Source organism: Plasmodium inui (assembly GCF_000524495.1).
Source record: "Plasmodium inui San Antonio 1 unplaced genomic scaffold supercont1.7, whole genome shotgun sequence".
NCBI classification, from domain to species: domain Eukaryota; phylum Apicomplexa; class Aconoidasida; order Haemosporida; family Plasmodiidae; genus Plasmodium; species Plasmodium inui.
The window spans coordinates 538,552-550,154 of record NW_008481841.1 but is presented as its reverse complement, the minus strand read 5'-3'; the positions used below and the strand labels follow the sequence as shown (position 1 = coordinate 550,154).

General features: G+C 40.9%; 5 protein-coding genes across 5 annotated transcripts in view; 2 read left to right on the top strand and 3 right to left on the bottom strand.

The window, feature by feature from the left end:
- Positions 1-472, top strand: part of C922_02153 (hypothetical protein) — a gene marked incomplete at both ends in the record, with an annotated part of 4,162 nt that extends 3,690 nt beyond the window's left edge. The window contains one exon of the mRNA XM_008817752.1: positions 21-472. Within this exon, the coding sequence (XP_008815974.1) occupies positions 21-472 (452 nt within the window). The remainder of the gene's footprint in view (positions 1-20) is intronic.
- Positions 473-2,007: 1,535 nt separating this feature from the next.
- C922_02152 (hypothetical protein) lies at positions 2,008-3,261 on the bottom strand (the record flags this gene model as incomplete). Its single annotated transcript, XM_008817751.1, has 1 exon — positions 2,008-3,261. The coding sequence occupies one exon, from the start codon at positions 3,259-3,261 to the stop codon at positions 2,008-2,010; it is 1,254 nt and encodes a 417-aa protein (XP_008815973.1).
- A 1,651-nt stretch (positions 3,262-4,912) lies between these two features.
- C922_02151 (hypothetical protein) lies at positions 4,913-6,087 on the top strand (the record flags this gene model as incomplete). Its single annotated transcript, XM_008817750.1, has 2 exons — positions 4,913-5,494; positions 5,857-6,087. The coding sequence occupies 2 exons, from the start codon at positions 4,913-4,915 to the stop codon at positions 6,085-6,087; spliced, it is 813 nt and encodes a 270-aa protein (XP_008815972.1).
- Positions 6,088-6,921: 834 nt separating this feature from the next.
- C922_02150 (ubiquinol-cytochrome c reductase subunit 7) lies at positions 6,922-7,765 on the bottom strand (the record flags this gene model as incomplete). The annotated part of the gene is made up of 2 exons (XM_008817749.1): positions 6,922-7,283; positions 7,558-7,765. 2 exons carry the CDS (start codon positions 7,763-7,765, stop codon positions 6,922-6,924), a joined length of 570 nt encoding a protein of 189 aa, XP_008815971.1.
- Positions 7,766-10,519: 2,754 nt separating this feature from the next.
- C922_02149 (hypoxanthine-guanine-xanthine phosphoribosyltransferase) lies at positions 10,520-11,398 on the bottom strand (the record flags this gene model as incomplete). The annotated part of the gene is made up of 2 exons (XM_008817748.1): positions 10,520-11,110; positions 11,267-11,398. 2 exons carry the CDS (start codon positions 11,396-11,398, stop codon positions 10,520-10,522), a joined length of 723 nt encoding a protein of 240 aa, XP_008815970.1.
- Between the last annotated feature and the right edge of the window lie 205 nt (positions 11,399-11,603).

Genomic DNA, 11,603 nt, shown 5'->3' with positions numbered 1-11,603 from the left:
TCCAAACCTGTTGGACGAAGAGAAATATCTTCACGGGGCACTGCAGGACGACTCCGTAGTAAAACAAAACGAACATGCGTTTGTAGAGGAGCTTTTCCCGAATGTAAATTGGGATGACCAAACGGGGGAAAATAGGACAGGAGGCGGGACAAAAGATAGGCTAAAAAGTGGACCAAATGGTCGAAAAAGGGAACCAAATGGTCCAAGAGGGGAATCAAAATATGGGTCAAAAAATTACCCCCCCGTAAACTGGGACAACGCCGAATTGGTCAACGCAGCCGATCCAAACGTCTGTCACATTCCGAAGAGAAGTTTTCTTGAAATAGCGAAACAGAAAAGCGATGCGGGTGATATTAAATCAGAAATGGGGAAAAAGAAGGAGGAGAAGTTGTCCATTGGTTCTGGCTCGGTTCACGTCAATTTGATTGATTTAATAAACACCAAAACAGCTAAAAAGAAGAAGAGAAAATAGGGCCTTTTTTTTTTTAACGTACAACGTTCAACCCGTCTGTTAAAATCACGAAGCACACAGATGCTCACATAACTGTTCATTCGTGTCAATCCTTTATTTTTGTAAATGGCCGATCGATTCGTGTCAGTGGGCATAGAAATATTTACATGACCTCAGACACATGTGCAGATTCGTCTTTAGTTTGGACCTCTACACAGGGGCATATGTCACCCTGTTTCCATCGTTCCATCTTTTAAGCATTCAAGTTCACGTCGCATCCGTGGGTGTTTGTCTTTTCCGTTTGTGTGTCTGATTTGCTCTTTTGACAAGTATATCAGTGTCATTTTTTTTTACTATTTTTAATTTCTTATAAAAAAGTAACACCCAACAGTTTGATGATTTTTTTTTTCTGTTTTTTTTTTTTTTTTCCCGATAAGTTTGTTCGTTTTATAAGTTTTTCTCCGTCTAGAGGACATTTCCGTTTTATTAATTGCTCTTTGTTTTTTTTTTCTTTTTGGTGGGAAGCATCACGTGAACCCAAACCGTAGCTCACAAGATTTGCTTTTTCTTTAATTTTTAAATACGCAGGGAAATCATTTTAAAGAGATCATTTTTTTTTTTTCCTTTTTTTTTGGTGCATAATGGGATAACTATTAACACTTCTTAATGATTGGATAAGGGGAGGGTCGACGCTCCAAATTTTTGCCACCCTGTCCAATAATGCCTTTTTGATGATGCGTCATTCAGTTTGAAGTGTTACATAGGGAAAAGGGGTAAACACCCTGATAAGTAGCATAGACACAGGGGGGACAACCGATCCTCACGCAATCGGTACAATTGAGAAGACATTTTCACCCGAACTGGGGTAACCCCCCCCAAGTAAAAAATAACAAATAGACATAGCGACAGAATGGATTTCCCCCAATTCGGATCCGAAGCTGCTAAAAATGTCACCTCACAAAAGGACATATATCTAAGGCGTAAGGAATAACACTTCATCAAAACGCCAAAATGATGACGGTCTAGTGTTTATTTACTTTCTCCAACCCACCCCACAATGGAATTCCCTTCTAAAGGGTGGAAGCAGCACAGCCTTTTTCGGGCAGAATGCAGTACATTTCTTACAAATGCGCACTTCTACCAATGGGCAAAAAAAATTAAACCTTGTTGTCACCACTACGTGCAGGATGCACAGTTCGTATTTAAGAAAAAAAAGAGAAAATTACTGTTAAGGATGGCAATACGCTACATAAAATATCATACGATTAAATAAGAAAAAGCAGGATATATGTAGACACTTTTACTTAAAAAAAGGGATAAAATGGCGTGGCTTCGTAAAAAAGTTGTCGCCTGAAGTGTCTTAACCCGCAAAATGGTGAACGGTATTACCAAAACGGCTATAGGCAACAACTTATGCGCGTAAACAGATGTGCATGTTTGTCGTGTCGGATTTGCGTGGCATACACTTGGTGAAATATTGCTTGTAGCATGGCTCGGCGTGAGAAAACTCTCTACAGACAACTGTGAGCCAGAGAGTAGGGCCTCCACCCACGTGGCTAATCTTCTTTTTTCACCTTTTTCAAGTAGCTCGTTTCTAAGAAGGCCTGTTTCGAAGCCTCCAACTTATCTCGCAGCTGAATGTAAAACATAATGTTGTTGTTGTCCAGACCTTTGGCATACGATTGTTCTTCAATTTTTTTCGAAAGTATTGCTATTTTATCGTCCAACAGTTTGATCTTTTCCTCGTCGGTAAAGGAGGAGTATAAAATATGCGCTCTTTCCTTATGAGTTACATTTTCCTCATTTTGTAGATGGTTCATTTGGCCATATTTCTCTTCATCTTCATCCAAAAACTCGAATGATTCTTCAAGTAATTTCCTGTATACCTTGTCCACTTGAAAAATTTTTGTATTTTCACTTTTTTCGTCTCTTGTTTCGTATCCTAGATCTTTGTACAAGGCACTCGTGGAGATGTTACGATTGAACAGGGTGTCTTCATCTCCGCTGCTCATTCGAATGGTACTTCCAGTGAGTTTTCCATCTGCATTGTATTCTCCCCGTCCAGTACTTCCCCCCCTTGCGTCACCTGCACCGCTTCTCTCTATTTTGTCCTTAAAGTCGTCGGCATCTGCGTACTCACTCTTCCTTTGCAGTTTCGATAGCCAATAAATATTATTCATTTTTCTATTTGACTGCCTTTTAAATAGAATAGATTGTGTGACTTTTTTTTCCAAAGATAAACGGTCTTTCAAGATGGCTTTTCTTTTTTTATCTTCCAGTACTCGTTCCCTTATTAATTCTCTACGTCTTCTTTTATCTTCCTTCGTCTGCAAAATTAGCTTTAATTGTTTCTCTTGTTCTTCACTTGTCACCTCACTTAATTTGTGCAGATACTGTGCCCTATAAATCTTCCTCAGATCTCTCATTTGCCTTTCCCACATGAACAGCTCACACTGGTAAGGAGTAATCCCATTATACATTTTATTGTACATTTGCTGATATACACTTTCATTGGAGAGTAAAAATTCTAGTCGTCTGTCCAAGACTTCTTTACTCACTTTGGGTGCTTTGATTACTTCCAGGATTTTTTCCCTTCCGCCTCCTTTGACTCTTGGAATCATGCGGGGCGTACCCAAGTCGCAGAACAGCCTCTCCTTCTCCTTTAGCCTGGCTAATCTTTTCACTGGGTTACTGAAGGGGCCTATTTTCCTATGCGGCTTCTCTCTCAGCTGCGCCCGCTTGAATTTCCCGAACACCCGCATGAAGCGCGAGGCGTACAGGACCCTCTGGAAGTTGTTCATGCAGCTCATCAGGGTAGGCGGTTAGCATATGGCGGTTCGCAGCGGCTTACACTTAACGAGTTACAGGTAGATGGGTACACTTGGTGGGTTACAATTAACGGATCGCAGCGTGGAGCAGTGTGTACCCCCCTACTGACCCCCTTTCCCCTCCGTGGGAGGTCAAAAATTTCAGCTTCAACTCTCTCGCCCGCGATCTGGGGACGCTCAAATCAGTGTGCAATAGGCACCGGCTCACTTCCCATGTCGAATGGTCCTATGCTTAACTTGCCCTACCTCTGTTGTATTTTGCCTCTATGCGAACGAAGGGGAAGCAAAACTAGGGCAATGTCAATGTCAGCTTCTGACCTTTCTGAGTCGAAACGGCTAGTAAGTGGTATGCATTTGTTCACTGCTTCCCCCCTCGCGGCGCGTACTGATGCATGTGTAGAAAACGTAGAGATGGAATGAACTCCCTCTCTTTCGCCAGAATATAATTCGAATCAAATGTATCGTCAACTGCAGGTGAACAAAGGAGTGTTTTTCTTTTTTTTTTTTTTTTTTCAGCGCTGTAGAAGAAATGAGAGCCACATTTGGCACTCACCCTGTTGGATAGGTCATTCGCGGAGTGTTCTTCTCCTGCTTTTCTCTCGCCCTTACTTGCCCCTCACTGCTCCATTGCCTCATTTCATTGTTGCGTTTCAGAACCAGTTCGCGCTTTCATCATTCCACCTGCAGGAGGATACACCCCCTGGAGGGTGAAAACCACCATAACAGACTCGCATACGTCAAAAAAAGAAAAAAAAAAAATGCACCGACTTACAGCATTGGTCGAACGAACGAATAGAATGGGAAAATGGCCACTATACACACCAGAAAAAAAGAAAAAACTCATAAAAAGGAAAATTAAAAAAAGAATAAAATAAAATAAAAAAAAAAAAAAAAAAAAAAAAAAAAAAAAACACAACGGAACAGTTACACTTTAAAAGATTCACATTTTTTTTTTTTTTTTTTTTTTTTTGTTAATTTCTTAAAACGCATACTACAGCATGAATGTTTAAATTTCTTCCTCACATGCGGTCGAGTATACAGATTGTCTAGTTGGAACACTTTTAAATAAATGAAAGAAAAAAAAAAAAAAAACGCAACAAAGCGAACAAACGGAAAGGCTGACAGAAAAAGAAAAAAAAAAGTTGTGTAACTCGGTTGCCTTTCCCCTCTGCCGCGTGTTACAATTACAAAAAAGTGAAGACAGAAAATTGTGTGCAAAATGAGTAAAGTAAAAAGTAAAAAAATAAAATAAAACAGAATTATTCGTTAAGATGTAAATTTCTCGAAAAAAAAACAAAGCGAGAGTGAATAGCAAAAAGTTCTACATAACAAAAAATATTTGCACAACAAATTGATGCAGCGCACACGCCTAGCCAAAAGAGGAAAATAGACGTGTAACGCGAACGCGAAGCGTACCCCCTTGAAATTGCACAACGGGACTGACACTCGGTCGCGCGGGTTAAGCGGTGAGGACGACTGAGAAAGGAATGGAAAGCATTGGACACAAGTGGACGAACGCTTGCACGATTGCACGCGTAGGCATATTATATGTTCGCCTTACGTGCGCGCTTGCTACCTCACCATCGCACAGATATGCCACCACCCCCTAAACGCAGAGATCCCCCCCAAGACGATGAAAAAACTACTTTTACTTTTCCTTATCTGCTCCTTCAAAATATGGGCCGAAAATACGAGGGCATCAAAATTCGCCAACTCTAAGCGAAAGAAAAATGGCAACAGAATGCGAGAAAATAAATTGACCAATGACGACGTGGACCAGTACAGCTTCCTCTCCTTGCGGACGGCCAACGACGAGAAGGCTGCCAACGAAAACGACACCAACAAGGCGAACAAGGAAAAAGAAGGCGCCGAAAACAGCAACGGTAATGAAAAGAAGAATGAAGATAATAGCAATGGCAACGAAAAAAAAAACCAAGAGAATACCAATGGAAAGGAAAAAAAGAACGAAGAAAACAACGCAAATGAGAAAAAAAATGACCAAACTAATGACCAACCTAATGACAAAGCTAATGGCCAAGTTAATAGCGAAGCTAGTAGCCAAAGTAATATCCCAAATAAAAATGAAACAGTACCACCAGAAAAAAAAATTAATAAAGAAAACTTGTTAGAGTATGGGACCCATGGCAAAGATGGCCATTTTATTCCTTCCTATAAAACACTGACAAATGAAATTCTGTCAACAAATAATTCTCTGGTAAGTTCTCCACTTTTGACAGCCAAGCGGTGGTAAAAGTGCCCTCCCCCAAAGGAGCGCTTTTTACTACGCACAGAATGGGCTCCCTATAGGAGGTGTTATATGCGCACTAAGAGACAGCGTGGGGACGCCATGGAAGAAGGCGACCAAATGTACATGCACATGTGTGTACATAGACGCTATGCGAGAGCAGAAAAAAAAAAAAAAAAAAAAAAAAACAGAAGTGACGAACAAATAGACATCCGTTGATCGCTTAATCTGACAATGGCATACTTTTTTGCCATGTGTACCCCCCGAATCGACCCACTTATGTTCCCACCTATGTTTCTACTTATATTCCCACTTATCTTCCCACTTCGCAGGAAAAAGCGTCGAGCTTCCTCAAAATCGCCTGCTCACATATCATGAAAATTCTGGAATTCATCCCGGACAGTAAATTGTCGTCTCAGTACATAAAGGTGGAATCGAAAAACGTGTACATAAAGGACATCGCTTCCGAATGCCAAAATATATTTTTTTCGCTCGAAAAATTAACCATGACAATGATTGTCTTAAATTCAAAGATGAGCAAATTGGTCTACACCCAGGGATAAATAGTTTGCATCGTCCGTTATCGGCGACGAAGTAGGGCAAGTTCCCTTCATTTAGGCATTCATCGATAGGTTTTTTCCGCTTCCTTTTTTCCGCTTTCTTTTTTCCGCTTCCTTCTTGTCGCACCCGTTTGTTACTTCATTGCCTCTTTTCCCGTTTAACCATTTGCCAACCTCACATAACAGCGGTTTACGCAGCTTTAAAAAAAAACTCACCTTCTGGCCGCGTTGCTGTAAATTGCACATATATTTTTATCACTCGAGAATGTTTTTATTTTTTTTTTTATTTTTTTGTCAGTTTGGGAAGAACAGCAGATGGTGAGTTCCAAATTTGAATAAACGTTAACCATTAGTTTCCTTTTTTTTGAAAAAAAAAAAATTCCGCCAAGTGTAACGTTGGTGCATACCACCGTTGTTACACGGTAACATGTTAACGGTACATGTTTCTGTGCAGCTATGTATAGAAATATCGCCCCACACAGTTTGCTTAAATTTTTTATTTGTTAAAAAAAAAAAAAAGTAACATTTTTAACAGTCCCTTATGATGACATATATGAAGGCGCTGCGGATATTTTCAAATTAAGGCAAACACTTTTTTTGTTGTCCGTTTGTTGCGTCTCCACGTGGTGATGTCTTTGTGGATGATGGGTAATATGTGCATGAGCCCCTCAAGGAAATAACGTCTCCCATGTTTCCATCTTTTGGCGGAATGATACCCACTACGCATCCGTGGAGGAAGTGCCCACTGAGTTATTACTCTGTATGGACCGCTTAACAAATCACCACGTAAGCATTAACAGGTAACATATGGGGAGAAGTGGTGTGACTCCCCTTGGTCTACTTCTTCTTAAGGCTGTGCGGTATGGCCGCTCCGTAAAGGTTCGGAATCGAAACGAGGAAATGCATTCCTGGCTCTAAGTCACCAAAACCAGTTGTTCCACCAGTATATAGTCTCCTGTCGTAGGGATGATAACCCAGTAATTCTTCCTCTTCTTGCAGCTGGAATTTTGCCTCTTCGATATATGGAGCAAGGTAGGGAATATAAGGGTCATAGTTCTGCTCTGAGGGGTGCAGATAAAGTCTTAAAAAATTGATGTGCGTTCCTCTTAACATTCTCCTGTAACGTTTTATTTGAATATCCTTCGGGAGAAGCGAGATGGCTCTCTCAATGACGGGGTCTTTGTCGCTGTACATGAGTCCTGCGCGGGGTCCACGTAAAAAAGAGAAAATAAATAAAAAATAAAAATAAAATATCAAATGATAATTAATAAATAGACGTTACCATTACGGTCAGGACAGATTACGTTATTCGCAGCTACCGCGTGTGCAAAGTATATCCAGTGTGCCGCACAGCTGGAGGGCCGTTCTCCCATTCGTCATGTCCCTGCGGTCATTCTAGCTGCGTATCGTCGTGTGAACCGTAACGCGTCATTTCACGACGACATCGAGAAACTTAGCGCCATGGGGCCTTACCGTGTTCCCTCAAGAATTTTGTCATGGCACAGAATTGCCACCTTTCATAGGGCGCCCGGATAAATTTAAAGTAGTACGGAAAAAAGACTTTCTTAAAGATCTGGGACAAGGCCCCCGTTTTCCGCTTGGTTGGTTCGAACTCCAATTTGTTCAGCGGTTTCGAGCTTGACCGTGCCAGGTATTTACAGATTTCCTTGTGCAGCGACATTTTTCTCCGTGTTCATATTTGTGAATGGTTCTTCTCAATTCATTATATGGAACTGCCCTCCGCAAGAAGACAGTTGCACGTCTGTATGGATATACGTACGTCCGAGACTGTACCTGTGTGCAAGGTGCCTTTTGTACAGTGACTACCTACGCTTTCCGAATTTCCCGTTTTGTCCTTGGCCTGTGACAGCGGCTAACGCTTGTATGTATGTGCAGACGTACACCCTTAAGCGGTTGTTTAGATTATGATGACCCACGAGCAATGCTCCAGTCGCTCGCTGTACCTCGTTAAATGGGGAAACGTCCGGCCAACTTAAAGAAGCGCATATTCTCCATACATTAAAATGTGTCGAATTTTCAAAAAAAAAAGAAAGGAAATATTAACCCCTTAAAACATCCTGATTTATTTATTTATTTTTTTTTTATTCTGTAAAATTGTTTATTCGCGCCGCTTGTACATTTCTTATATTTCACAAAACGCAACTCCCTATGTTTTCCAATTTGGCTTCGTTAATCAAGTAAAAAAAAAAAAAAAAAATCTGTTCAAAGAAAACTTCAACACGAAATACATACACGTCGTAAGTACCTTTTTCTAAACAGCTACATTAACAATATTATCATATACGAATCTGCTATATTTAATTCTTTGGAGCGTCAGTTTCTTTTTTGAGTGCCCCTTGTATGGCGTGCTGAACGTTGACGGCCGATGTAACGCGGCGTTCCCTTCGTTTACGCGTAGCGATTGTTTCTTCCCTTTTATTTTCAAATTAGGAGGAGGAAAACGATCCGCGCCGTGCATATATAAGTATATACAAAAATATACGCACTAGCTATCTATGTAGCTACACCTATCTGTGCTTTGCGCCGATGGAACACCTGCGTACGAGACGACTGCTGTTTTACACCCTTTCACGAGTTGCAACAAAATTTTGCCAGTGGTGTATATATCCCCCTTTTGTCGCTTCAAACCATAAATGCAATTTTGGGAAGTTCCTTCTGACTATTCTGTAGACCTTTCAAGTGAACTTCAGTTCTCATTTGTACACCGCTTTCTGGAACGCAGGATATTTTTACTCGCGGTAATATTTTGATTATTGGCAACCACGATTCTTTGGTTCATCGCAGGGAGGAACAAACCTGGCGCTGAGTTGGAACAAATTTAATACAACGTCGGAACAAACCTGGAACAGCGTCGGGACAAATTTAACAGGGCGCACATTTTTGCAAAGACTTGCGAGACGGGTGTTCCCATTGTCGACGTTCCTCTTCAGTGTACATCCTCACGCAACTTAGTGAAACTACATATGTTTGTAAAAGTAGGCCCCAACGTGAATTTAAACGAAGATTGTTTTAAAATATAAAACCTTATTTTGTAAGAATTTATTGGCCTCTTTCGTTTTTTTCCTCGACCCTCCTCCATTATATCCCCTTCTTCAACATGTACATAAAATGGAAAGTGGAGGAGAACTTCCCTGAAGAGGCCGGTCGGACGAACATTACCAATTTTTAACCACACAGATAAGCAGGGGAAAACATTCACACCTGGACTTTTTTCCTGACACTTGCGTCTCTTGCAAAGGTTGACACAACATTTCGGACAAGGACTCATTCAAGAGGGAGTGGCTTATACATTGATGCAACGCCTCCTTTTTTTATACCTCTTTTCCATGTCGTGATTTTCCAATGGGAAAAAAAAAAAAAAGAACAGCATAGGATAGGAATAAAAGTGGCAAAGTGGAAAACTTCCTTTAATGGGCGCTTTTACAACCCTGCCATACGCTACTTAAATGTTGCTCTTTGCTGCACATGAAGCTTAAATTTGTGACGGTCTAACTCACGTGTCTTTTATAAGATGGGCGCAGAAAAGGGGGGAAAAGAGGCATCCAGGTGGAAAGGGGTAAAATAAATAGAGCATACGTCATGGAATGAAAAACGGGGACGGTATAAATTAAAAGCTTTTTTTTCATTTCTTCTCCTTCCACAAGTGAGCAGGTTCACGCTTGACAGTTCAAGGTTCACATAAGTATAGAGGCACATACGCTGCACAGAGATGTCAACGCGGTTCACCTTTGCCACGTTTATGTGGAAGGATGCACTTGAGTGGATATATAGCTATCCAAACATATACATATGACATATATATGTGCACTTCCATACTTGTGCAGTTTTCTTTTTTTTTTTTTTGCGCGGGGGGCATATATGAAATGAAGAGGCACACACACGCAGCTCGCATGGAGCTCATGAAGTCAGAGGAAAATAAAGATAGGAATAAAAATATGCGTTCCACGTTTTTTAGTTAAAAGGCAGAGGATACATTTGCTATGCGAACAGCTTTACAAATGAAACTTTCGCCTCAGTCTGGAGAGCCAATTTTCATTTTACGTGGAATAAAGTACCACTTTCGTGGTACCACTTTTTTGTCAATTTTTCTTTTTTTTTTTTTGGAGGGGTTTAAATTTATAAACGATGCTGCACTTCTTCCATTCGTGTCATATATGACTCGTTAAAAATGGTTGAAAAGGGGGGATGGGGTGTAAAGAAAAAGGAGCACAAATTATTTCCCCATTAGACATCTTCGTTGACATATGTTTCGCCATAAAGTTCGAGGTGCGCACGTGACAGCAGCATATAGCAGCCGCGTATCAACCGTGACGAAGAACCGCGTGTCGGAGTGGCCCATTTCCACGAAGGGCTGGGCAAAAATGCTCCTATGATCTCCTCCGCACCACGCATTATTTGTTCCTACAAACCTCGCTCAAGAAGTGGGAGGGGTAGTGCGGAATTTCTTTATGCCTTCGTCATTCACCAAACACAAATGGTCTAGGTCTCGAAATTTTTCATTGTAATCTAAGCTGTAGCCAACGACGAAGGAATCTGGAATTGAAAAACCAACAAAGTCAGCCTTAAAGCCGTTCCAAAGAGGAGTTCTCTTAATGAACAAACATGTAATGGCAATTGTTTTCACCTCAAACTTTTTTAAATATTCACAAAACTTGGACAACGTTTTTCCTGTGTCGATAATATCTTCAACAATTAAAACGTGTTTATCCTTTAGGCAGGATAAATCTTCGCTAACAATTTCGATACGGTCTAAGGACTGATCATTACAGTACGACTTAATACGTACATAATGCTCTACATATAAATGCTTTGGTGACTCAGTGGAGCTGTAGTTATGAATCCTGTTCAGATATTTCAGCAGCGCACTGAAGAACCCCCTTGATCCTTTTAGTAAACAGATAACGTGAAACTCTTCATTTCTGTAAACTCTTTTGATGTCAAATGCGAGCTTCTCTATTCGATTTTTTAAAACTCCATTGGGGATTAGCACCTTCGTGATGTAGCTCTGCGAGAATGGGGAACGTCAGATATGTGTTGCACTCTACACATACGCATCACACTGGGGCGAAAATGGCAATTTCCTGCGACGTGCGTTGGGGTCACACCGATTGCGAGTCTCCACCAAAATGATTGCCCTACTCCATCATAATTGTTCCATTACCTTGTAGTGATCGGGGATTAAAAATGTGTCAATGTCATATCCATCGTCGTCCTTTATATAGATTGGCTCCAGGGCGCTTTCGCCGGCTCCGGGACTACAAAGAAAAAAGATGTTCACATTTTGCGGGGTCATGCACAAAAGGGGAGCCCTCTTTGTGTACTATGGCGACGGTATCCTCATAACGGCTGCTCATATACACAGGTGCATATCTGCAAAAACAGATATTCATGTGGAAGACACACTACAGAATCGTATTCCACATGTGCTAGTCTCTATGTAAACATGAATTCTTCTTTTCCTTCATCCTTAACGTTGTAGGGTGAAAGAAGAAAAAGAA